The sequence below is a fragment of the Papaver somniferum genome, chromosome 1, assembly GCF_003573695.1.
Source record: "Papaver somniferum cultivar HN1 chromosome 1, ASM357369v1, whole genome shotgun sequence".
Taxonomy (NCBI): Eukaryota; Viridiplantae; Streptophyta; class Magnoliopsida; order Ranunculales; family Papaveraceae; genus Papaver; species Papaver somniferum.
This window is the reverse complement of record NC_039358.1, coordinates 120562527-120587217: the sequence shown is the minus strand read 5'-3', so window position 1 is coordinate 120587217 and position 24691 is coordinate 120562527. Positions and strand designations below refer to the sequence as shown.

General features: G+C 38.1%; 1 protein-coding gene and 1 pseudogene across 7 annotated transcripts; both read right to left on the bottom strand.

Annotated features, from left to right (window-relative positions):
- The window catches only part of LOC113349986, a 36899-nt pseudogene extending 17687 nt beyond the window's left edge, over positions 1 to 19212 (bottom strand).
- Positions 19213 to 19498: 286 nt separating this feature from the next.
- On the bottom strand, positions 19499 to 23746 carry LOC113332363 (HMG1/2-like protein). Of its 7 annotated transcripts, XM_026578911.1 has the most exons (8): positions 23600 to 23746; positions 23343 to 23396; positions 22037 to 22101; positions 21898 to 21955; positions 21749 to 21793; positions 21459 to 21537; positions 20387 to 20436; positions 19499 to 20291 (listed from the first exon to the last, which is right to left on the bottom strand). In XM_026578911.1, the coding sequence occupies exons 1-6, from the start codon at positions 23609 to 23611 to the stop codon at positions 21511 to 21513; spliced, it is 261 nt and encodes an 86-aa protein (XP_026434696.1). In that variant the 5' UTR covers positions 23612 to 23746; the 3' UTR covers positions 19499 to 20291; positions 20387 to 20436; positions 21459 to 21510. The 7 variants fall into 7 exon arrangements, with proteins under 7 accessions (XP_026434696.1, XP_026434727.1, XP_026434719.1 ...); XM_026578942.1 differs by having other exon boundaries at positions 19499 to 19806; positions 19896 to 20291; positions 20387 to 21793; XM_026578934.1 differs by having other exon boundaries at positions 19499 to 19997; positions 20138 to 20291; positions 20387 to 21793.
- Positions 23747 to 24691: the final 945 nt, after the last annotated feature.

Sequence of the window (24691 nt, the reverse complement as noted above, 5' to 3'; positions counted from 1 at the left end):
ATTTGAAAATGATATTTAGGTTTTTAATATGAGCGGTCCGATCAAAGTCAATCAATCCTATGGTTATGGCTAACGGAGAAACAATATAAATAGGGAGCTAGTTTTGGTGTTTAAGGGGGCTTGGAAAAAGATTGAGGAGAGAAATTTCGGTAAAAATAAAGAGAAACAAGTTTTAGGAGAGAAAATTACTAGAGAAACAAGAGGCGTCATTTGATTCAATTGGAGTCTCGAATACGGTTTTGCGGCAGCTGCATTATTGTTGGCTTTCGTTTATTAATCTAAGTAACATTATAAATATCACGGAGCGATAACAGGTTTGCGCATTTTTCATAAGCTTCTTGTTCTCGATACTGTTGAATGAATAAGAATTGCGTAATGATAATGAACAAGGTTTAATATTTGGATGCAACATATTTAAAGCTCACCAGCATTATTGTTTTGTCCTTACTTGCTTTGTTCTTTCTTGTTTCGTCCATGCACATTGCACATTAGTAGAAGTGTAGAACTCATGAGCATTAGTGGTTTAGGCATACGCAACTTTGATGGATTTTCGTTACTATGAATCATTCTCTGTTAGCTATTTCGTCTTAATTGGTTAATTACAATAATAGTGTTTTGGGTAATAATATTAATAATAGTTGTCTTCATATTTGCACAACTAGGATTAATTCATCATATTTGCATAGCTAGGATAATTTTATTAATAGATTGAGATGATAATAATGATTTTTGAATAATAATAATTGTATCTCATGTTTTATAATAATAATAATAATTTGTGACCATTTTTTATAAATGTCTGTTTCACCATGAATTCGCCCTGCAATCTTTTTGATTTGTTTTTCCTTTTGTTTTCCATACCACGTTTTACCCATTTTTGCACTATTTTCCTTCACTTTCATCGCCGCTTTTTGCATCTCATTAGGGTTCGTTATTTTTTCTTTTAGGTTTTTTTTTTATTTACTTTGCCAGCATGCCGAGAGTTACACGAACTTATTCTCGTTCATCGCTGCACACGCCTTCCCAGCAGCGTCCCTCTATCTCCTTCACGACAAGCACGGTCTCTTCCTCTTCTTCAGTAGTCAGTCTCCGACAATGTTTGTCATTGCCCTTTCAAGAGTCTCCATGGATGCCCTGATGGAGTTCATGGAAGAGGGCATGTCAAAGGGTCTTTCTTGAAACACCTTCATGACAAACATTTATTCTCAGAAGACAGCAAGAGCCAAGTTAGATAAATGATTGCTAGGGACTTGATTGTGTACCGTAGCTTGGAGAAGGCTCTTTGCAACTTGTGAATGTGGCTTTGCGGCAAGTATTTGTATCTGCATACTTGGACGAAAGATTGCAAGGGGCGTGAAGGGTCTGCTCATGATTTCATTCCAGGGCCTTTCAATGGGGAAGGAATGGACTTTTTGATTCATGGTTGGACAAACCTGAAGATGTACAGGATGTGGTGCAGGTTGGTGGTGTGGAAGGTGTTAACGCTGTAACTGGTTCAGTTTCAGGTGGGAGTGTTGACGGTGCTGGGGTTGATGCAATTTCAGGCGGGTGTGACAGTGGTGCAGCAAAGATTAACGCTGTATTTGATTCAGCATCAGGTGGGATTGGCAGTGGTGCCGGGGTTGATGTTGTTTCATGTGGGAGTGACAGTGGTGCAGTAGAGATTCTCTCCACAGATTTGCTTAATGCTGTGCTCCAACGTCAACTTCCTACTGTCACTTGCATTCCTCACAAGTGTCGGCTTGGTTTTTCGAGGGCTCTCAAGGTTTTACTTGATCGGATTCTAGCAAGTCCGAGCTCCTTATCAGGTTGGTTACGTCTGCTATTGCTTCCCATTTGCATTTTGTTACTATATCAACCGAAGAGCTCCGCCCAAAGAAAGTCTGGTAATCGTAAAAGATTACAGGTGGCTGCTATTTTACATGCACTTAATGTTTGGAATGATCCAAATGGCTGCTTTACTTTAGTACACAAGCTTTTACAACAGCCGGTTCGGTGGGGGTCTAGGAAATCCGATGACAAGAAGGTTGATGAGAAGCAGCAAGGGGTAGCTAACATTATTGCTTGCCAGAGGAAGATCAATTCAGGGCATTTCGCAGCTGCCATACGAGTTCTGTCTTCGTCTGGAGTCGCTCCTTTTGATAAGAAAACTTATTTGGACTTGTTAGACAAACATCCGTTAGCCTCCCCCCTGAGGTTCCCACGGACGACATCACTGAGGATCTCATCTTTGTGGATTCTAAAGCAGTTTTGGGAGCTATTAAAAGCTTTCCTAAAGGTACGTCGTGTGGTCGTGATGGTCTACGGGCGCAGCAGTTAATGGATGTTCTTAGTGGAGCGGCGGCAGCTGTGGCGGATGATTTTTTTTGTCTTTTTCTGGGGTTGTCAATCTTTGGTTGGCTGGAAAATGCCCTAGCGAATTGGGCGAATACATTGCTAGTGCCCCGTTGACACCTTTGCTTAAGCCGGGAGGAGGTCTTCGGCCTATTGCAGTTCGTACAGTTTGGCGTAGATTGGTTTCTAAGGTAGCTGCTTTTGCTTTCGGAAAGGACATGACTTCTTATTTAGGAGATTACCAATTCGGGGTTGGTGTCCTTGTAGGAGGGGAAGGCATTTTACATGCTGTAAATCGCCTTTTAGAAATACAAGGTCATTCGGACAAAATGGCAATGCTGCTAATTGACTTTTCTAATGCTTTCAACATGGTGAGCAGATCTCAGCTCATCAAGGAAGTCCGCCTTCATTGTACAGGTATTTCTCATTGGGTAGAATTTTGCTACTTACGTCCGGCTAAGCTTTATTATGCCCAATATGTTTTGTCTTCTGCACTTGGTGTGCAACAAGGTGATCCCCTCGGTCCTTTGTTGTTTGCATTGACACTTCACCCATTAGTGAAGACCATTGCTTCTCAATACAAACTTGATTTGCACGCCTGGTAGCTTGATGATGGTACTATTATTGGTGATACATTAGAGGTAGCTAAGGCTTTGCGTATAATTGAAACTGAAGGACCAGGCAGGGGGTTACACCTCAATATAAAGAAAACGGAAGTCTTTTGGCCTTCCCTTGATCCCAGGAGTAGAATGGATGGTGTTTTCCCTCCGGATATTGGTAGACCTAAGGGTGTTAAACTTTTGGGAGGTCTTGTGAGTTTAGATATGGACTTCATTAGCGACATGGTGTTGAATAGGGTGCACAAAACTGTTCAACTAATGGACGCGATCAAAAAACTCAAGGACCCTCAAAGTGAAATGCTTTTACTTCGCAATTGTACTAGTGTGTCTAGACTATACTTTGTTATGCGAACTACCAATCCTGCTGCTCTACAACCTGCCACTGATCTCTTTGATGACTAGCTATATCAGTATTTGAGGCTTCTAATTACTGGGGATGGTGCGGGTTTTGGTCCTCTACAGAAGAAATTAGCTACCTTACCGATTAAGGATGGTGGTTTTGGCATTTATACCATGGATGACACCCGTGCTTATTGTTATCTTGCCTCTCAGAGCCAGACTACTTCAGTGCAGAAAGTGATCCTTGGAAATTTATTCTCAACAGACAAAGGTTCAGCTTATCAGTTGGATCTTCAGACCTTCACTCAGGTATGTGGATTACCGTCTACTTACTGTGCCGATAATACTTCCCCCCCCCCCCCCCCCCTTCCATGCATTCCCTGGCAGTAGTTTATTTTGATGCGGTTAAGAAGCAGATCCCAGACCAATTTCATATGTCTGTAAGAGATTCCATCATGTGGCAATGCAATCGTGTCAAGCATGCACAAGAATATCTTTTGGCGGTACCCATTAGTGGGCTTAATCAGTGCCTCGGTCCTAGACAATTTAGAGCTGTGCTTTGTTATCGCCTTGGTATTCCTATGTTTGTTGAGATTAGTTTATGCCCAAGTTGTAACAAATCTATGTACATTTTTGGAGATCATGCGCTTCATTGTGCTAAATATATTGGGTATAAGTTTCGTCGTGATGTTGTGTTTGACATTTGTTACAAAGCCAATGTACTTGAACGCAAGGAGGTTTCTCTTGATCTTCAGACAGATGACGGCAGAGATTTAAAACCTGCTGATATCCTGGTTCTCAACTGGGAAAATGGGCAAGATTTTTGTACGGATGTTACATGTGTCTCTCCATTCACTGGCGATGGTGTCCGTTCCTTCGCTCCTGGTAAGGCTATTTCTGGTGCGATTTCTCGTAAACGTACCAAATAATCGAACAAGTGTGCTGCACATGGGTATGGTTTAGGTGTTCTAGCCTTCTCTGCCCTAGGGGAACTTGGTGAGGATACTCTTATTTTTTTCAAGCGTCTTAGGAATTGTTTGGTTAGAAATGACGCTAGTAGCGGTTTAGGTAGTTTCATTTTTTATCGTTTAGGCGTTGCAATTCAAAGGGGAGTTGGGGCCCAGCTCGTCGCTAGGTTACCAACCAAAAGTTTTGTAAAATAACTCTGTATTTTTTAATCATTGGTATTTTTTCATAATAAAAATAATACTAATTGTGTCTTTGTTTGTGAGATCAGGTTTTTGCGGTTGGATAGATTGTTGATTTGAACACCCGAAGACAGTTATTAAATTTTGCATGAATTTATTGTTTTATATTTTATTTAAGTCAAAACCCTAAATATCCCGATTATAAAGTAAAGGCCAAGTTTCGGCTTGGACGGGCTAGGTGCCTCACACCTTCCTAGCTCGTATCTTGATTCCAGGACTCTTTCTCTGTTTTTTGGACCAGTGTTTCTTTTGGGTCCCAAATCCCTAAGTTGGGTGGCGACTTCCCCTAATAATAATTTCCACGTGAATTGCCATTTAGATATTTTAGAGATCCTAACCGATTTCGACGGTATCTACAGTGGCGACTTCACTGGGGATTTTGAGAATCTAACTTGAAACATAATTGGGATTTTAGGGATTTGATTGGACACTAATCGGTGTTGCACACACACACACTGCACGCACCCATTCACCTTGCATTTTAATTTTGCATCATCCGAGTACGAATCTTAGGAAAATCCGTGGTTAGTAAAGCTGAACCTTTTGGGCGTTATCAGTCGAACACCATAAGCCTTAGCCCAGTAATAAAGTCTATCCTTTGACTACGTATGCGGTATATTTTTCTAAGGTATCCCAAGCCTACCCAAGAGTTAGTAAAACCTGCATGCACATGCATTAACTGCATTCATTAGTGCACAAAATCCGAGGCATAGGCACCCTTGTGTTACCATATATTTTTTTGTTTCCTTTGAAACAGGAACATGACTATAGAATCCGAAATGAATATCGACACTTGGGCATTGTCATGGTTGCGCGAACAAATCCAAAAGATGTTGGATACCAAGTTCACAAAATTGGAAGCCGAGACCAAGAAGTTTACCCTCGAGGACATTGCTGAGACTCTAGGAAAAAATGATGGGTCTGGAAAGGGTGACAATGATAGAATTAATGGCGATGAATTCAAAGAGGAAAATTTTGTAGAATTGGGAGAAACCACTGCACGTGAACAACAATTATCACGGATGCTCAAAGAGGTTGAAAGGACCTTACAGAAAATTGATGGGAGTACAGTAGATATACATGGGCTATATCCTTATCCCAATATTCGTTTACCTCCTGACTTTAAATTCCCAGATATGGACAGATATGATGGAACTGGGTGCCCGAGAACCCATATTCGTATGTATGTTGGGTACTTGAAGCCATTGGGTATTAATGATGGATTGTTAGTCCAATTGTTCCAAAGGAGTTTGACTGGAACGACCTTGAAGTGGTTGATGAAGACAGACCCAAGTCTAGTTTCGAATTGGCAGGATATGGTCGATATGTTTGTGAGACGGTATATGTTGGTCCCTGAAATTCAGTTTACTCGGAAACACTTAGAGGCGGTCAGACAAGAACCCAATGAGGCATTTACAAAATTCTTTCTACGTTGGAGGACCAAGGCATTAGAGATCGATGAGATATTAACCGAACAAGAGATGGTAGATATTATAATGAACTATTTGAACCATGAATATTGGAACCGGCTGATATAGTCTTACCATCCAACATTACACTCTTTATGAAAGGCGGGTTCACAAATTCAAAACGCATTGGACACGGGCAGAATGATAAGGTTGACCAATCCGGAGAACTCTAATGGGAATAATAATGGAGGAACCACATTTATGGACGAAAATCAAGTGAATACCATGACAGTTGCGTCAGTAATTGCAGTACCCGGAGGACCACACCAGGGGCAGAGCTAGAACTGGAAACAGGGAAGATATGGACCTCCTCAGGGGAATTTTGTAGAGGCAAAGCACCCATTACCTTATCATAAAAAGGAACCCAAGGTCAATTTTGTCTTGGCAGAAAATGAAACAAATTTAGCCGACTCAATCTACAAGCAAGAAACTGCGGTGAATCGGCCCGTCCACATCAGTGAACTATTCATAGATCAGGTACAAACTGTGAACTCATTTAAGTCAACAACTAATCGTCCTGTTGTTTTTTCTGAATTAATGGAAGATTATTATGGAGTCGAGCAACCGAGGAACGTGCTAAATTCTAACTGATTCCCGGCAGAGCCTGTGCATATCTATGACCTTCTACCAAAACAGGCCGCACCTGTTAGGCTTGTGCATATTTCAGAGATCTTGTCTTATCCCGTTTAACCATCAGTGAGTCCAGTTTACCTCTCAGATATCTTGCCTGCTGATTCAGTACATGCAACAAATAAATCTTCATCTACAAGGTGGAATCCGTTCAAAAGTGACGGTGGTGATGAAGTTCAAAATGTATCAAGAAGCAAACCCATTTACAAGCCACCTCATCTCAGGGATAAAAATACAATTCCTCCTACACAACCATCAGTCGGGTCGAAGTCTACAAGACGAGAGGATGAACGAAAAGTGGTAAGAATAATAGAGGATCAATCATGTAAGTCTCTAACTCATTCTGTTCAATCAATCAGACCGATTAAGGTATATCACCTGAATTTGTAAATAAGTCGTCTTTTATTTCCAATTTTCAAAATATTTCAAAAAGTCCAAAAAAAAAATTAAAAAACTAAAAAAAAAAAAGATTTTGTTTCCAGGTTGGAAAACAATATACTTGGTATAAATAAAATGTTTGAGAACACTGACAAGCCGTGGGGACTGTGGAACCACCAAAAAGAAAAACCTGAACCGGCTAAAGAAGTAAAGTTTGTCAAACAAAATAAGAAAAATCAACCTTTAAGGGAACCTCAGAGAAAGAAGATGAATACGACCGAGATATGGATACAATGCAAGAATGTGCCAAGACAGAAGATAGAAGTAGTGAATTTAGTAGAAAATAAACAACTGCAGTTAAGACCACAATGGATGTTGAAGACTTGTGATAAGAAAGAAGTGAGATTCAAAACACATGAAGATGATATTTTTCTACTAAATAAGAGAAACACAACGAATCCATTACTTGAGGAAATGGTATCTTACAAGGACATGTTATTAAATTTGAAAAATGATGGAGCAGCTTATCAAAAGTCAAAGAACGATTTTCCTTGCATAAAGGAAGTGAATGATCAGAAGACAATAAATAATAATCGGAGCATAAGGTTCAAGGAAATAATTAATCAAAAGGTAATGAATAATTTTCCCAGCACAAAGTTCAAGAAAGATATCAATCAGAAGATAATGAATAATTTTCCCAGCACAAAGTTCAAGAAAGATTTTAATCATAAGACAACAAATGATTTTCCCAGCAAAAGGTTCAAGAACGCAATTAATCACAAGGAAATAAATGATTTTCCAGCATGAGGTTCAAGAAAGCTAATAATCAGAAGACGATGAATGATTTTCCGAGTATAAGGTTCACGAATGCAGTTAATCAGAAGGTAATGAATGATTTTTCAGACACAGGGTTCAGGAAGATGGAGAAAGAAGAATTTCGAGAAGATTTGAGAATCATACAGAATATAAGAATTGTCCAACAATTTGATCGGGGCAGCCAACATGATCCAGGCCCGACAAGTGTTACTCGACCCAAGAAATACCATACCTAGGTAAGTGCTCAAATCTATCCAAGGGTGGCGAACGCTCATAAAACTTAAGGAGTTTTTTTTAGAGGTCCAATATCTCTCTCATAATGTCATAGTCTAGAGGCAGAGTCGTCATCATGTTTTGGCCCCTTTAGTCAGTCGGTCAAAAAAAATAATAATAATAATAATAAAGTATTAGGGGCAGAGTCGTCATATGTTGAGCCCTTGTCCAAAAAAAAATACTAAGGGCAGAATCGTCATTAAGTTAAGCCCTCGTCAAAAGAAATAAAATAAAATCTAGGGGCATCGCCATCATCATATTGGGCCCATGTCATTAATTTAGAGAGAGATATATTAGTCCATTTGTGTGTCGGCATCAGTCATGTAAGTCATCTTTTAAAGTTCTATGAGCAACGGACGTCCAAACGGATAGATCTAAAATATATATATATATATATATATATATATATATATAGATGAAAATATAAAAAAATGAAAAATGAAAAAAAAGGGATAAAAAAAATGGTTATTAAACAGCCACTTGGGAAAAATTGAGTAGCACTTAAAAGAGATTGAGGAAAAGAAGAGTCGTGTGAAGGAAATTGAGATTTGAAGCATCGAGTGTCATCCCTGGATAGAAGCAAGATCGTGAATCGTTTTTACATTTTGAAGCCAATGATGAAGTCAATTATAGCTGGGAGACAGCTGGGAATATTGACAGATTTGAAAATTTGGATGGGGACGGTAATATGTTTGGTGGCATCTATCAGACACGTGGCAGGTCAGGATTTCTAAACCTGTATAGCAACCGGTATTTATGTAATGTTACAACTAAAACCAAAACAAGCACATAACAACCATACTAATACACACTCATATAATCCTGGTTGGTTTATTCTTATAAGCTCGGGTTGTACCATCTTGTACCATTCTCCAATTGATACAGAATAAGTGAAAATTGATATTAACAACATCAGTGAGGATAAAACATATTCAATGCACGACTTAAAGGTCATCAATTAATTAGTACTGGAATAGATCATGTATGTATACAAATTATGAGATGGAAATCGATTCATACGAGCTTATAATATTGTACCAATAAAAAATAATTTAATTAGCATACTCGTACCACTAGGGAGGGAGATATGATTTCAATTAATCAAAATAATTAGTAGTTTCCCATCAACAAATATAGACATACATGGTTAGTAATTATTGTAGTTAGTTAACCAGGACAGGTGGGAAAATTCATGTGACAGTACAGAAGGCAATAGCAATCCCAAAATCCTATATAAAAATGGGATCTCTCACTCTCTCCCAACAATATCTCTCTATCGTGATTGGCATTTTTTGTTCTTTCATATTTCTCCCACTTATTTGCTTTTTGTGTTAAGAATATCTTCTGCTTCTCCGTATCAATATCTTTATATGAAACATGATGAAGAAGAAGAAGCTAAGTTTTAACAATGGAGTTTAATAATTGGATATAACTTTCATCTCCTCTCTTTTAAAGAAAAATAAGGTATATAATCTCTAATTTTTGTTCTTAATATACAGATTTTTTTGTTGTGTTTTATGAACTTAAGTTTTTCAAATATGTTCTTTATATTTTTGATTTGGTATTGCTGATGATCTTAAGTTTTTTAAATATGGGTACTAAATATATTTCAAACCTGCTTAATCTACAAGCAGTTCTTGCTTTTTCTTTGTGCATATATAAGACCATCAGAAGAAGCTACTACTGATCATCTTAGATCTATAAATTGTTGGTTACCTTAGCTAGCTATTTTTTATTTTCTGAAAACCTACTACCTCATGATTTATGCTCTCATTTAAAAGTTGCATCGTAGTTTTGTATGTAACAAATAGGACTAGACCTTCTAATTTTTGGGTTCTTTTCTCTGTAAATATATATATTCACAAGTTTAGATATCATACTAGTTTCTTCATAAGTTGTTATGTAAAAAAGTGTATACGATTTTCTAACTTTGGATCTCGATCGATTGACAATATTATGTTGATTTATACATCCTCAATCAGTACCGTTAGAATCTCTATTTAGGGCATATATATATATATATATATTTTTTTTTTTTGAGGATGAAGGTTAATATATTTAGGACATCTTTCATCCTTCATAAAATAGTAATTCTGTAATGGCATATTTCAATCTTCATAAAATATTAATTCTGTAATGTCAAAACAGACATACATGAAGTAAAGCTCGCCCATCTAGAAAAGCACGACTATCAACACCTAAAACAGAAGTCAATATCAAGTCTACCTTCACTAACGCCATGTTGGACTATGGCGTCCCGAAAATTCACAAATTCACTCTCGAGCAAAATAATGTAGAAAAATTTGATAGTACGTACAAATGCTCCACAATTCAGTATTGCAGGATCTGTTGACAAAGAGACAAAGAAATTTTTCCTCAATTATTTGAAAAAACATGTTACAACTGAAACAAATTAGGTTGATATTGCGGAGGCAGTTTCAATTTGTATCGACTATGCGACTCATGTTTATGAACTGAAGAAGAAAACATGAGACACGTCCATTGGTTGTTGGAAAGAAATCTGGTTCATTGCCAATACGAATTCAACTCGGTGGATTGCAGAGACTGAAAGGTTGTGTATCGTAAAATGTCTGAGGAAACAATCGACGATGTTCAATCAGTCTAGTATGACTTTGGACGCATTCCCTCCTCCAAAGGTCTAGCTCCTGGTTCAAGTTCCACCAAGAAGCATAGAGTCTCATAAATCTAGTTCTTCATGGGATGAGGTTGCAAACTACCTTCACTGTTTTTTTTTCCTTTTTTTTTTCTTTTTATTTTTATCTTGCATTTTATACTGGCAAGATGACTCTCCCTTATTTTGATATCAATTGGATCTATTGGACGCATTCCTTCCTCCAAGGGTTCTGGTTCTCTTTGTTGGTGGAAGTACTAATTATAGCGCTTATTATGTGCAAAATATTACATATTATCTTGGTTTATTTTTTAGATATTACATGTTAATTTTCCTTCTCACTTTCACGATTTTAGAGCATATTATTCTAGTTTATGAGGAGAGAATGTTAGTTCTGCAAGAAGACATGTACCCGATATCCATAAAAAAAATGAAGAAGGTAACAACAATCTTTTGAACTTTTCACATAAGAAATCAATCGACTTTTCAGTATTTCTTTATCTCGGTTATGAAAGGAGTGAACCCAAGGCTGATTCAGATGTAACATTTGAGGAACCCATAACAAGTGTAGGAGATGAGCTCAACAGGGTGTGCAAGATGTTCCAATAATGGTGTTAGTTCGTCTTCGTGATTTGTTGTAATGAAGGTTTGTTGTGGTATGACCGAAGGTAGGTATATTCTCTCTACCTTGATGGCCTTGACGTTCTCGTCTCTTAGCATTGATGATATGTAGGCTAGAGCATCGGCATGCCTGTTATCTTTCCTACATAGGTGTCGGAACTTTGTCTTTGGCACTTGTGACGCTAGATTTTGGACCACAGCCATGTATGCGTAAAGGGTTTCGTCATAAGTGTTATACTCCAGCTCTATTTTTCGGATGACCAACTGTGAATCGCTTGTTAGGCGTACCTCAGTTATTCTCAGTTCTGATATTAAATGGAGAGCATGCACAACAACCTCGTATTCCACAATGTTGTTGGTATGCTCTTAGAATTCTAGCCTCAGTGCATGCACCATTTTGTCACCAATAGGTGTTGTAATGACGATCCCTATTCCTGCACCTTCCTTGTTCCTTGATCCATCGATGAAGACTTCCCATCTTCGCTGGTTAGAAGGTTCGAGCACATCTGCGGGATATTTTTCCTCTTCCTTTGCCCCTCGCAGACCCTTCACTTCTTCGTCGTTATCTAATGGTAGATCTGCTAGGAAATCCGCCAAGACTTGCGATGTTTGAGCAGTTTGGATCTCATGTATGATGTTGGAAGGTTCTAACTGCGCATTCCACTTGGCTATTCTTCCCACTTTCCCTGCGTTCTTGAGAACAGATTCTAGCGGGCCTTGCTTGGGACACGTACGTAATGAGTCAAGAAATAGGTTCTCAGCTTCTGGGTGGAAAAAACTAATGCCAGAATAAGTTGCTCAATCTTTGTGTAATTTCTCTCTCATGTATTGAGGGTTTTACTGACGTAATACACCGTCTGTTCCACCTTCGTGTTGGTTCTGACTAACATAGCGTCGACTGCATCTTCAGTTGCGGATGTATATAATGCTAACACCTCATCAGGCTCGGGCTTCTGGAGGATCGGGATCGTTGCCAAATATTCTTTTATATTTTGGAAATCTTCTTTACATTCAGGGGTCCATGCAAACTTATGCTCTTTCTTCAGAATGTTAAAGAAGTGTTTGCATTTATCTGACGATCTCGCGATGAATCTTCCAAGGGTCAATATAGATCCGTTGAGTTTTTGAACTTCTTTCAAATTCTTTGGGGACGACATTTCCACGATGGCCTGAATCTTAGCGGGATCAACTTCGATACCTCTCTTTGTTACTAAATATCCGAGGAATTTTCTTGACGTAACACCGAAAGTGCACTTTTCTGGGTTCACTTTCATGTTGTATTTCCTCATCGCATTGAATATATCTCTCAAGTCCTGAAGATCTTTGCGTAGTTTTCTTTTGACGAGCATGTCATCGGAATATACCTCTAGAATTCGCCCGATCCATGGCTTGAAAATTTCATCAACCATCCTCTGGTATGTTTACCCTTCATTTTTTAATCCAAAAGGCATGCACGTGTAGCAATAAAGTCCATGTGGAGTAAAAAATGTTGTATGTTGTTGATCTTCTTCAGCCAGGGATATCTGGTTGTAACCCGAATAACCATCCATGAATGATAGTTCCTCGTGGCCCTCCACTGCTTCTAACAATTCATCAATGCTTGGAGCGGGTAGCTATCCTTCGGACATGCTTTGTTTAGGTTGGTGAAGTCGATGCAGATCCTTACTCCACTGTTCTTTTTTGGTACGATGACAATGTTCGAGATCCACGTGGGGTACCTGACTTCCTTTATGAATCCTGCTTCCATGAGTTTGTTAAGCTCCTTCTCCACTGCCTGGTGATATTCCGGTGCTATCTTGCGTAATTTCTGCCGGAATGGGTCGGTGCCTGGTTTTATCTGAAGTTCATGTTGTATGATCTTGGGATCAATCCCTGGCATATCTCCTAGATTCCATGCAAAGATGTCTGAATACTCCTTGAGTAACTGGGTCAATGCCTCTTCTCGGTCCTCATCTAGTAAAGTCTCTATCTTTATCATCTTGGGGTCTTCTTCCGTTCCTATGTTTATTTCTTTGGTAGGTTCGACTGAAGTGAACGTTGGCTTGGGGTCGCCTAGATGAGGGACGTTCTTTATTTGTTTTTTAGTGGACTCTTCGGTGCCTTTGTTACGGAAGTGCTTGCTTCGGTAGTCAAGGCTTCGCCACTCTTCGCTAAGCTTTTTCCTGAGATTTCTTCGAGGTACTAATCAATTGCTCTGTCTTTGGCTTCTGCTCTGTTTTTGCCCCTTCGGGCTCTACGTTGTTCTTCTTGTTCAATATTGAGTTGGTTTTGCTGATCTTGGAATTCCCTTGCAGTAAGTGGACTTGCTTGGGTCTGTTGTTTCTTTCTTCCGGTTCAGACTTTTGAACGTACTGTTTGAGATCTCCAACATCAATCAACTTCTGGATCATTATCTTCAAGTTCTTGCACTTTTCTGTCTAGTGACCGTTGAAGCAGTGGTACTCACAGTAGTCCCTTGATTTTTCAAATCTTGGCGGTTGCTTCCCCTTTGACCACGGCCATTCGAAGTTGGTTCTGTCTTTGATTTCTCGCATAATACTAACATAGCTTGTGTTGAGCTTCATGTAGACTTGATCTTCGAATATTTGATGGTTCGCTGACGATCATTTGTTCTTCGTCTCTTATCTCCGTTGAAACGTTCGGTAGAGTTCGTCCTTTTAGACCCGCTGGCTCGCTCTACTGAATTTGTCCGATGAGACTTTTGCATCTGCGCCCTGGGATTCTCTCGCTGGATTTCTTCCAACCTGGCATGTTTTTTAATGATTACTCGGAGATCTCCTTTGGTTGCGGGGTTACTTCCATGAATCTCAACAAATAACAGACTCATCATATCTAATCCCCATTGTAGCAATTGATGCTGACCACCGGGCTAACGTTCCCAATTGCCTGACAGATCTTGTGCCGCCTATCTGTGTCCTCTCTGACCGTTTCTTTTAGTCTGACTGCCAGTGAGAAAATCTTGTCCATGCCTGCATTAACAGTCTTGTTGTACATGTAGGTCTCCAAGAATACTTCAGTGAGTTGTTTGTAGGAATCGATGAAGTTAGGGGGTAGGTTGTTGAACCATGACAATGCCGATCCCTTCAGACTCGAAGGGAAGTATCTACACAAGACTACATCATCTCTCTACCATCGGGCCATTGTTCGGTTATAATAACGAAGGTGAGCCGCAGGATCGACGGAACCATCGTAACATTCAAATACTGGGATCGGATACTTTGGGGGAATGATCGCTCTTGCTAGGTGTCCAGTCAGTGGTGTGGTAATGGCTTCTCTCCTTACTTCCTCCAGTCTTCCTCCCCCTTTCTTCTCCTTCAGATGCTTGATCTCCGTCATTATTTTCGTACGAAGGTTCTCCATTGCAAGGAAGTGATCGTCCCACATTGCTTATCGTCCTGGTCTTCGGAGTTCACTACCGAAGTAATCGGAATCTCCAGGTACATAATATGGGTCGGATGATCTATTTCTTCTCGTAGTACGATGGTTCAGCGGTTCAAGATTTTTGATGTTAGCTACGATCATTCTTCGCTCATGGTTCGGCTCTGGTGCTTTGGAAATAGCTTCGTCATGCTGATTTTTCACTAAGGGCAATTTTATCCTTAAGCTCCTGATCTCTCGTGCAAGTAGCGCCACCGCATCTGCATATGCCTTCTGGTTCCTTTTCATCTCTTCAAGCTCTGCAACCAATTGGATGGAGTGGTTTGATCCTTGATTCGGAGTTCCTTCTTGTGTTATTCCTCCAGCAGCAACGATATGATCTTCGTCTACAGTCTGGATTAAGGGGATTGGTGGATCCGTGGGCAGAATCTGAAGCTCCATTGGTTGAGGTGCTGGTTGGTTTATCATTAGTTAAGGCTGATTTTTTTCATCGGTTCATGGCATCCCATAGATAGGTTGCTGCATCATGGATTTTGCAACTACTTCTCGTTTTTTTTTGGCACGGGTCATAGTTGTTTCCTTTGTTGCATCGACTTTGGCTGCTGCGGTTCTGAGTGATATTGCCGCTATAACAGTGGCATTCAATGGTGAGGCACTTTCTGTTGCATCCTGCTTTTTGCTCGCTGCTTTAAGTTTCTCGCGCTTCTGCTTGCTTCGTGTTACAACCGGTGTGGTTCTTGGTGTTTCCTTTGACGCTGCTATCGTCTTTCCGATATCTTTTGTTTTATCCATATTCTGCAGAGGTAGATAATTAACAAGGAAAACACATCCACGAAGATTTGGTTAGGCACAAGCATAAAGATATTTTTTGAAACCAAGAGAGCCTACGTATACAAGAAAAACACAAGCATAACAGCGTAAATAAAATCCGGATCTGAGGGTATTTTCAAAAAAAAAAATAGACCTGAGGGCTTTCCCTGGTTAAAATCCAGATGTTTTTTATTTTATGGTGGTCTTTTAAATAGGATTTTTGTAATGAAAACTCACGTTTTGTTATGAAAAACTTTTAGATCTGGAATATTTTTGTGGTTAAAATTCTGATTTTGTGTTAAACCTTTTAAATTTAGGATTTTTTTTTCTGATTCATCACCCAAAGTTTGTACCGAAAAACATCATTGAGTGATAAGGGTTTACATGAAAAGATAAATCTTTTACCAGGACAAAAGCGTCCCTGTTTCTAGCACAAAATTGTGAACACAGATGCAACGAAGATAGCATCGAGTCCACAATCAATATTCACAGTATTATTGAAATAAAATATTTGAAATGCAAAGATGAAAAGATGGTTAAACTAGGGTGGAAACTCTGAGCCTACGGGCTCATCATTGTTTCGCTCCAACGTTGCATCATAGATACAAGTGTAAGATCGTTAATGAAAACACAAGATAAAAACTAATTAAAAAGTCAAGTGCATAATGTAAATGAGACGATGATTTATGTGGTCCAACACTAAGGCCTACGTCCACGGGATGTTAGGTTTTTCACTATGGATTGAATAGAATTACAAGGTTTAGTCCAATGACTCTGAATAAGGAACGAAGATATAGGGAGGTGAATAAAACTCATACCTAGTTTTTTCACTCTCTACCTAACAATAGTTCTCTCTCCTAAAATTGGTCGACCTCCTCCTAAAAGGGCGAGTAGGGTATTTATAGATTTCTTATGTGAGCTTCTCCTCACTGACACAACTGTCACTTATCGCCTTGGTGTGTCGTTTCCGATGACTATCTTTGTGACGATTTGATTCCTTCGACGGCAATATGTTGCACCGATGACTCGCCTCCTCTTTCTCCATAGGGAGTTTGACATGTATCCTATGTTCAGAGCTTTTAATGCGGGTGGTTGGGCAGTCCGCACGCGTCATACAGCTGCCGCTGCAGCTGTCACTTCTTTATCAGAGGGGTTCATCCTCTCCGTCCATTTCGGATCTATCTTGGGATGGGGTAACGCAAGCTTCTTGATTTCCTACTATGCTTCGCGGTAGTCTTTGCATCAAGTGCTCCTTTAACTTGTCGACCGTTGGATATGTTTCATGATGGATATGTGGCAGATGATGATTCATATTCCTATGATATTTTACCGTGGCATCAAGTTTCAATGTTCCTTCGCCTTATGGGTTACACATGGCCTTTCCTTGACACGTGGTCAATTATGAATAATGTGTATACGATATGGTAGCTAGAATTGGGATATTAGATTCAAGAACTCTATGGTCCTGCTTTTCCCTCTCTATCCCTCAAAATCTCAAAAATACATCTACTGTGGTTTCCTAAATCCCTACACGAGTAGGGAAATGACCCTCTTTCCCTAGAAGGAGGATCACATCTGATACCAGTTGTAGGGAAGGGAAATCACACTACTCAGTACCCGTATATTTTTACGTTTTACGCGTACTGAGTAGCCGTAGCTTTTTATACGGCTACTGAGTACCCGTTTCGGAAATTATATTTGTTTGACCTTTTTTGGTTTACACCTCTCTCACACCCGATCCTAACCATCCATCACTAGTAACGGTTCTATTTTCCAGACCGTCGGATCCCAACGGCCATTTTTTCAAAATCCTCTATAAATACCACTCTAATTCTCTACTCAAACCACACCAAATCAATTGATTCTTACTTTCTCCTTCTTACATCAATTAATTTCTTCTTTCTCTTCATCTTACTATACCTCTTTGATTTTTATATTTATCCTCTACCACTCAAGTTTTTATATCTTAGTTTCATTAAACATAAATCAAGACACACAAATAATCATGGATTTTTCACTAAATATATGTTTTAATAACGTTATTGAATTGTATACTACATATCAACCAAACTAATATCAACAATTTCATCAAAATTAAAATCAAATTAATTGGAAACCCTAACATTAGAATCACTCGCCTTAGATGATTTTTTGGATGAAATTTGAAATTGAAGAATGGATTTGTTTCACCTTGTAGTAACGATCAAACCCTTTTAATTTAAGCAATTGAATCGCAATGAATCAATATGAAGATCGAAAGGGGGTAAGAGGGGTTAGATAGGGTTTTGAGGTGATGAAAATTAGAAAAGAAGAAGAAATGCTCGACTGGGTCGAAGTTCTGAGAACTTAAACCTACGAAACGCTTACTGAGTACCCGTTTTTGGTCAAGTCAACGAGTTGACTTATACGCGTACTGAGTACCCGTTTGACACTGTTCATACACGTACTGAGTACCCGCTTAGTGTAGGGAAGGGATGAGAGGACACCATAGCAAGCTTGCCTTCCTTGTGCCATCCCTTCCTTACATTTGCGGGATAGGGAAGGGAAATGGCTCTCCATAGTGCTAGCTATTAACACAGCAGGAAAAATGATGAACTCAACAAATCCATTTTACCAGCTTTATCAATGACGACTAACTCAATGTCTTCTTTAAAATACATTAATCACATTTCAGAATGAAAGAACATGTCAACTAAATAAGTGATCCAGATTGACTCAAATAGTTCCAATGCCTAGTCAGTCATTGTTTTCTTTTTCTGATGTCTGATCCGAAATCTAACCGCTCATTATCTCACCGGGAACTATTTGAGTCAGGTGTCATTTTGTACTGACTCACTCTGACTTGAGGCAAGAAAAAAACAAACAAACAACCGATTACATAGACTACGTGCAATTAAGAGCAAGTCTTATGGTGGAATCCAACTTATTCCAAGTGTGGAAAAAACATGGAATGTCAAGTCTAATGGCTTCCAAGTTGGGGTTTTCCACAAAAAATCCAAGGAGGGTTCCATGGTTTGGTGGAAGGGTTCGTGGAATCCATCTAAACGCCAATAAGAATAGCGCTAAACGCAAATAAGATTGGCGCTAAAAAAACGCCATTAAGAATTGCGTTTTTTTTTATCCGTAGATTCAAAATGAGTTGTTGAAATCTAACGGCTGAAAAAAACTCCATTCTTAATTGCGTTTTTTTAGCTCCATTCTTAATGGCGTTTTTTTACCTCCATTAAGAATAGCGTTTTACTATTCCACCATTACACTTGCGCTTCCATCCACAGTTCCAAGTGCCGAGGTAGCGTGGAAGATGGAAGAATTCCACCATAAGACTTGCTCTAAGGCAATGCTAGCGATTCAAATGAGGTGATATCCACTTTGAACCTTCCAACACTATTACACTCTAGGCCATCTTTGTGACTCTGCAGTAGTATAGAACCAAACCTAGATTATATTAATTTGTAGAGGGAAGATGAGTCTTCCGAAGATCTAAACTCACCACTTCAAACCCAACTCTCTCCATTCCTTCCCTAATCTCACCTACAAGTAATTTCATCATAGACATAGTCGGCAAATATAAAAGAAGAAAAAATATAAAGGGAAGGAATGTGAAGTGAAATATGCTCTTAATGGTATAGAAATCTTGCTCTTTCAAATTAGGATTAGAAGCTCTGAGTTTCTAGTACTTTGATTGCCAAAGTTGTTTTCCCCATTTCCATTATCAAAATCGAAATAAAACACGAAGGTTGAAATTTTGCAGGATCTAGCGGCCGAAGATGAAGACATAATTTGAAAAAAAAAACTTTTTGGCACTTACAGGAGGCCATGTGACAAGAAAGCATTTAGTACCTCTAGTTGTAAACTAATTATAAACCAACAACAGTTAAAGTCAGTTGCCGGGTCTAAGCTCGCAATGTCCTTGGGAAGGACATTGACCAAAATCTTTGAACTGGGAAATTCTAAAACGTTATTTGTATCGAATTGTACATGGAGTGGGAATATATAAATGTAATTTACAACAAAATCTATTAATAATTTAGCTGCAAAAGGTTAAAATTTACACGCATGAAATTTACACACAAGAATAAAGATTGTACTACAGAGATTTAAGCTTCTACATGTGAAAACACTCAACTACACCAGCTAAATCAAGAGTATTAGTGATCAACTACACCAGCTAAATCATCTTCTTCTTTACTTCACCTCATTCTACTCTTCATCCTCTTTCGGCAACCAAAAGAATTCTTATGAAATTATTTTATGCAGAAAAAACGTCTTCACTGTTGTCATCTTCAACATCCTCTACACTGTTATCATCCATTAATCATGTCATAAGAATGTTTGTAGAAGGAAATGATAACCCCAAACTGACTCCTGTATCTTTAAGAGTTCGCACCTTCAAAGCTGCACAGCTTTATATCTTCTTCTCATGCGCTCTCATGTATTTGAGATACTCGATTTTGCTTTGCTTTTCAGTTGCTACACAAGGAGCTTTCTCCTGTAATAAGAATAAAAGTTAAAGCTAGCAAAAGCCAACATTAATTGGAATGGAAAACGTATCAAACATTTTTTTTCATAAGAGAAGCTATTTACAGAATCGGACATTGATTTCCATCCATCTCCCCCAGCTTTGCTTACCTTTTGGTTCTGAAATAAAGTAAAGCAAATAAGATGATAAGCACAAATGGAACTGATATGTAGAGAAATTGAGGTAAATCTGCCGTGATAACTTAAAACACAGACAGATCTATTGTTCGGATGCTTTTCCTTGTATAGTTGTCTGAATATTTCCCTAGAAAAACAAACAAATATCAAACATATAAATGAGAAAAAGATAGGACCTGTATTAAAAAAATGAGGAACAATTTGAGGAATAGAGAGAGGTACATGAAAATGGAATAGGCGCTGGTAGGCACTTTAGGTCTGTGCCAATCTACCTACATGATCGAAACAATAAACAATGATCCTTCTGTTAGTAATAGTCCAGTTATTTTCGCCAAACAAGTCTGGGGAAGGTTTTTCCAACCAACGGCTTTTCAGTTGCATTTAAGAGTTGTTATCCAACAATGCTTGGCATTTAGTGAGTGAACCTGGCGACCGTAATAACAGTTGTTATATGGTCGAAGATATTGTTTTATGAGTCTTTGCTGCTTTGCATATTTTATTCTCCAGATAGAGCAATACACAAAGACACAAAGTTCAGGAACCCTACGCATAGTAATAGTATTACTTCTATATTGTTCTTAATCGTGTAGTGACAACCAGAGTTTATTCAGTCCTTGAAGAAATGGATCCTGGTTATGAAGTTGTTGCAATTATTAAGAATTTGATTTCCAAACATTTACTACAACTCATACTTAACAAACAAATAATTTAAGATGACAGCTTTTATGTTTGAACCGTATAATATTGTGCAACATGCATCTGATTTTAGCTTTACTTGGTACTGTAGGCTGTTATGAATGCATTTCCCAGTAAAGATTGGAATTTACACAATGTATTCATACTCTAAACCTAACAATATCATCACAGAGCATCGAGCAAAAAACAGAAGGAACATAAAGAGCTAATGAAGAAGTTTTAATAGTTTATTCTATTTGACATTTCATGACAATATAAAAAATCAAGTTTTTGAGCACCATAGCAGCTGATGCAATGACAAGCGGGTCACCAAGTCTCCGACAATACAGCAACACTATCAGCATCAGAAGGTTCGTCATTGCACGAGACTTGACTAGGAATCCAATTGTTTAGCCATATTCTAATATTGGCCCCATTCCCAGGGACCCAAAGGTCAAACCATCGAGCACTAAAGGTTTTGAAGCATACAGGGTTTCGGGTTTAAGGCTACTCTTAGCAACCCCGGTTCTTGATTGAACACAGTTTCAACTAACTGTTGAAAGAAAACTTTCAATGAATTTCTACGAAAAATATCAAACTAGGGTCTGTAAAGAAATACCTCTTCGCTTTCATTGTCTTCATCGGACTCTGATTCGTCTGACTTGTTGAAGTCAAATGATTCGTCTGACTCCTTCACTCTACCAAATCATGACAACAATAAAAAAAATATATTGAAAGAACAATGCACACAAATGAGTAGTGAAAATAAAAGACATCAGAAAATTATATTAAGAAAACCATTTTCTACTTCCGGTATTTATTTTTTCACAGACAAATGTTAAATTTAACCAAATAAAGTTCCAAGATTTTTATGAAAATGAAACTTCTGTCCCTAAAGAAATCACTTACAGCACCAGACAATGATTTCCATTTACCTCCTCCAGCTTTGCCTATCTACTTTAAGTGGAAAGGAAAAGGCAAAATAACAAATATAAAAGCCCGGTAAAAAATTAAATTTAAAGACAAAAAAGACAGGTGGAACTGTAGAGTTAACATACAACGATGACTGCCTTGTTGTTAGGATGTTCATTCTTATATGTTTGTCTAGATTCTTCCCTGGAAAAATCAGTCAAGCATAAGTAAGAAAAGAGAGACATTGAGGAACTTATAGAAACTATGAGCATTGGAGAGAATTACATGAAACAGAAAAAGGCAATTGCTGGTCTTTTGGGTTTGACTGTATCCGAAAATGAGTTAACAACCTGCACAACAAATAAAAAATCTAATACCAAGTCAATAATTTCTTAAGTGGCAGGATTCTTTGTAAGAACAAATTCTTTGTTATATGCTTATGGTTTCCATCATGAACCATATTGGCAGAAACTGCATAAACTTCAACTAACACTAATAGCGTGATTACTTAACCTGAAATTAAAGAAATTTATTCTCACATTTCTGGTAAAATCTTATAATTGACAAAGTTTCAGCTTCAGAACCACGAATGGGATACAACACATGTCATGCGAACAAAATGTAGTTTTAGATCTACCGTAGGGAATATTATGAATGCAATTCCGAACGAAGACTTGAATCCTAGATAATGTTTCCAAGTTTTGCACTACTCAAAATTGCTACGAGGTTCACTGATATCACACCTATGATCCCTAGTGACAGATGACAGTATGATTATATACAGCTCACAGTGCTCTACCATGGTTATTAAGAGACAGCAAAAGTGTCATGTTCAGGTCTTCAACAACAATAACATAAATATCAGGAGGTTTATCTCAGGATTAGGAATCCAATTGGAAAGCCCTGTGTTAAGATGGTTGTGTCTACACAGAACGCAGATTCTATCCTATGATATCTGATCTAAGGTTTCAGCCTCAAACATATATGAGACCCAGATAATATCATCCAACATAGATGTGATTATAGCTTTACGAGATCGTACGTTATCAATGCACTTCAGAGTAAAGACTTGAATCTTAGGTAGCGTATCAATGGTAAATACCTCACAATATAATCATAGAGAATAGTCTTCCTAAAAATATCAGAAAGAGCTCAAGGAGAATTTACCATGTCTAATTAGAGAGTTAAAGACAATGTCAATTTATTTTCCCATCACCTTAAAGCATTTTACTTTTTTAAACACAATTCAGACTTTTTAGCAGTTTAACAGCTAATGCAGTGAGTATCAAATTCGACAATAACACGACCAGAGACATTAAGTTTCGCAACTAGCGTTCTTTAAAAGAGAGAAAGTGGTTCTATTGGAAAGCACCAAATGATGTGCTTGACCAGTTTCGTATGTATGGATGTCGTGTAGGTCGTGCACTGTTCGTTAAGGGGGATACAATTGTGAAGCCGTATAAAAATATTAACCCCATCACCAGTAGGCCAGTGCCATGGTTTTGAAGCAGCCATATAGTTTCAACTAATTGTTGAAACAAAACATTTCATGAATTTTATAACAATGAAATTAGCGTTTGTAAAGGAATACCTCTTCACTCTCGTCTGAATCTGATTCATCTTCATCAGAAGCTACTCGTTTATCCTGACAAAGTCTCAAAAGAAAAGATTATTGAAAGGGAAAATGCAAACAACAACAACAAAAAAAGAAGGAAAAGGAAAAATACTCCATTTTCTTGTTGTAAGCTTGTAAGTTCTTGATATAGTGAGTCTTCCTTGCTTCTGCTTTGGGTTTATAAATACCTTTGAAGAAAAAAATGTTTTATTCTTCTAGCAGAAAGTACTTACAGCATGAGACATGGATCTCCATTTATCTCCACCAGCTTTGCCTGCAATGGCAAACGATCTGCAGTTAGGAGGTTCATGCCTGAATGTTTCACCGGATTCTTCCTAAAAATAATATAATCAAACCCACAAGTTAGAAAACACTTTGAAATATTTGGAATAAAATCGTTTAAGAAAAAAAAACGAGAAATGGAGGAGATTAATATGAAATAAAAAAGGCACTTGCTGGAAGTTCCAACTGAGTTGCTAATATTGTCTCTCTCTCTTTCTGTCTAGACTCTAGAGTCCCAATTCACTAGAATCCGGATAAAAAGTATCTTCATGTAGAATGCACGTGTCACGCCAAGGTCGCATCCCCGATATTTGTTGCCTTTCCAATTGAATGTGGTCTCTCTCTCTGACTAGATTGTTCTGGTCAAAACCAACAGTCTCGCGCTCGCACCCATCTCCTGCAACAAGTGCTTCAAAGTAGAATCTATATCCAGTCAACATTTATAGAAAACAAAAAAACAAAGTGAAAAGAAACAGTATTAAAAGAGAAAGAAACGGAAGGGTAGTTGCTGTTATTTCGGGAATATATTCATATATTACAAAGCTCTGAACACCAGTGAGAAAATGAGCACATTCTGAAACTTGATCAAATTGGGGTCTACCCAAATTAATTGGAGTATACTTAAGTCGGAATTACTGTTTAGTTCAATTTTTCATGACCCAGTTAATGGCTAGTCCATCCGTGAAAAACATTTACTCCCTAGTCTAAAAACATGTTTTGGACTAAATTATTTACTCTCTAGTCCAAAAACTTCGTGGAGATTATAAAGTGTATTTTCTAAATACCTAAAACACCTTCCAGGTCTAATTAGTATCAACACATGTAAATGTTACTAGTAATATGTTACTACATACTAGTAATATCAATACGGTGATACTACATATTAATATGTACTATACTAGTAGTAACAAAAATATCTTACTAATTTGTTACTAGTAAATTAGGTAACTACTTTACTATACTAGTTACTACTAATATACTATACTAATAGTAACTAGTATACTAGTATATACTAGCAGTATACTATATACTAGTATACTAGT

Bases quoted from the DNA above. Each gene is read 5' to 3' on its own strand.
- LOC113332363 (XM_026578923.1), bottom strand. The intron at 22,102-23,342 runs GTATTCCTTTAC...TTTGTTGTGCAG, and splicing joins ATTCAGACGAGAGTGAAGAG to GTTGTTAACTCATTTTCGGA. The intron at 21,956-22,036 runs GTAATTCTCTCC...TGATTTTTCCAG, and splicing joins ATTGCCTTTTTCTGTTTCAT to GGAAGAATCTAGACAAACAT.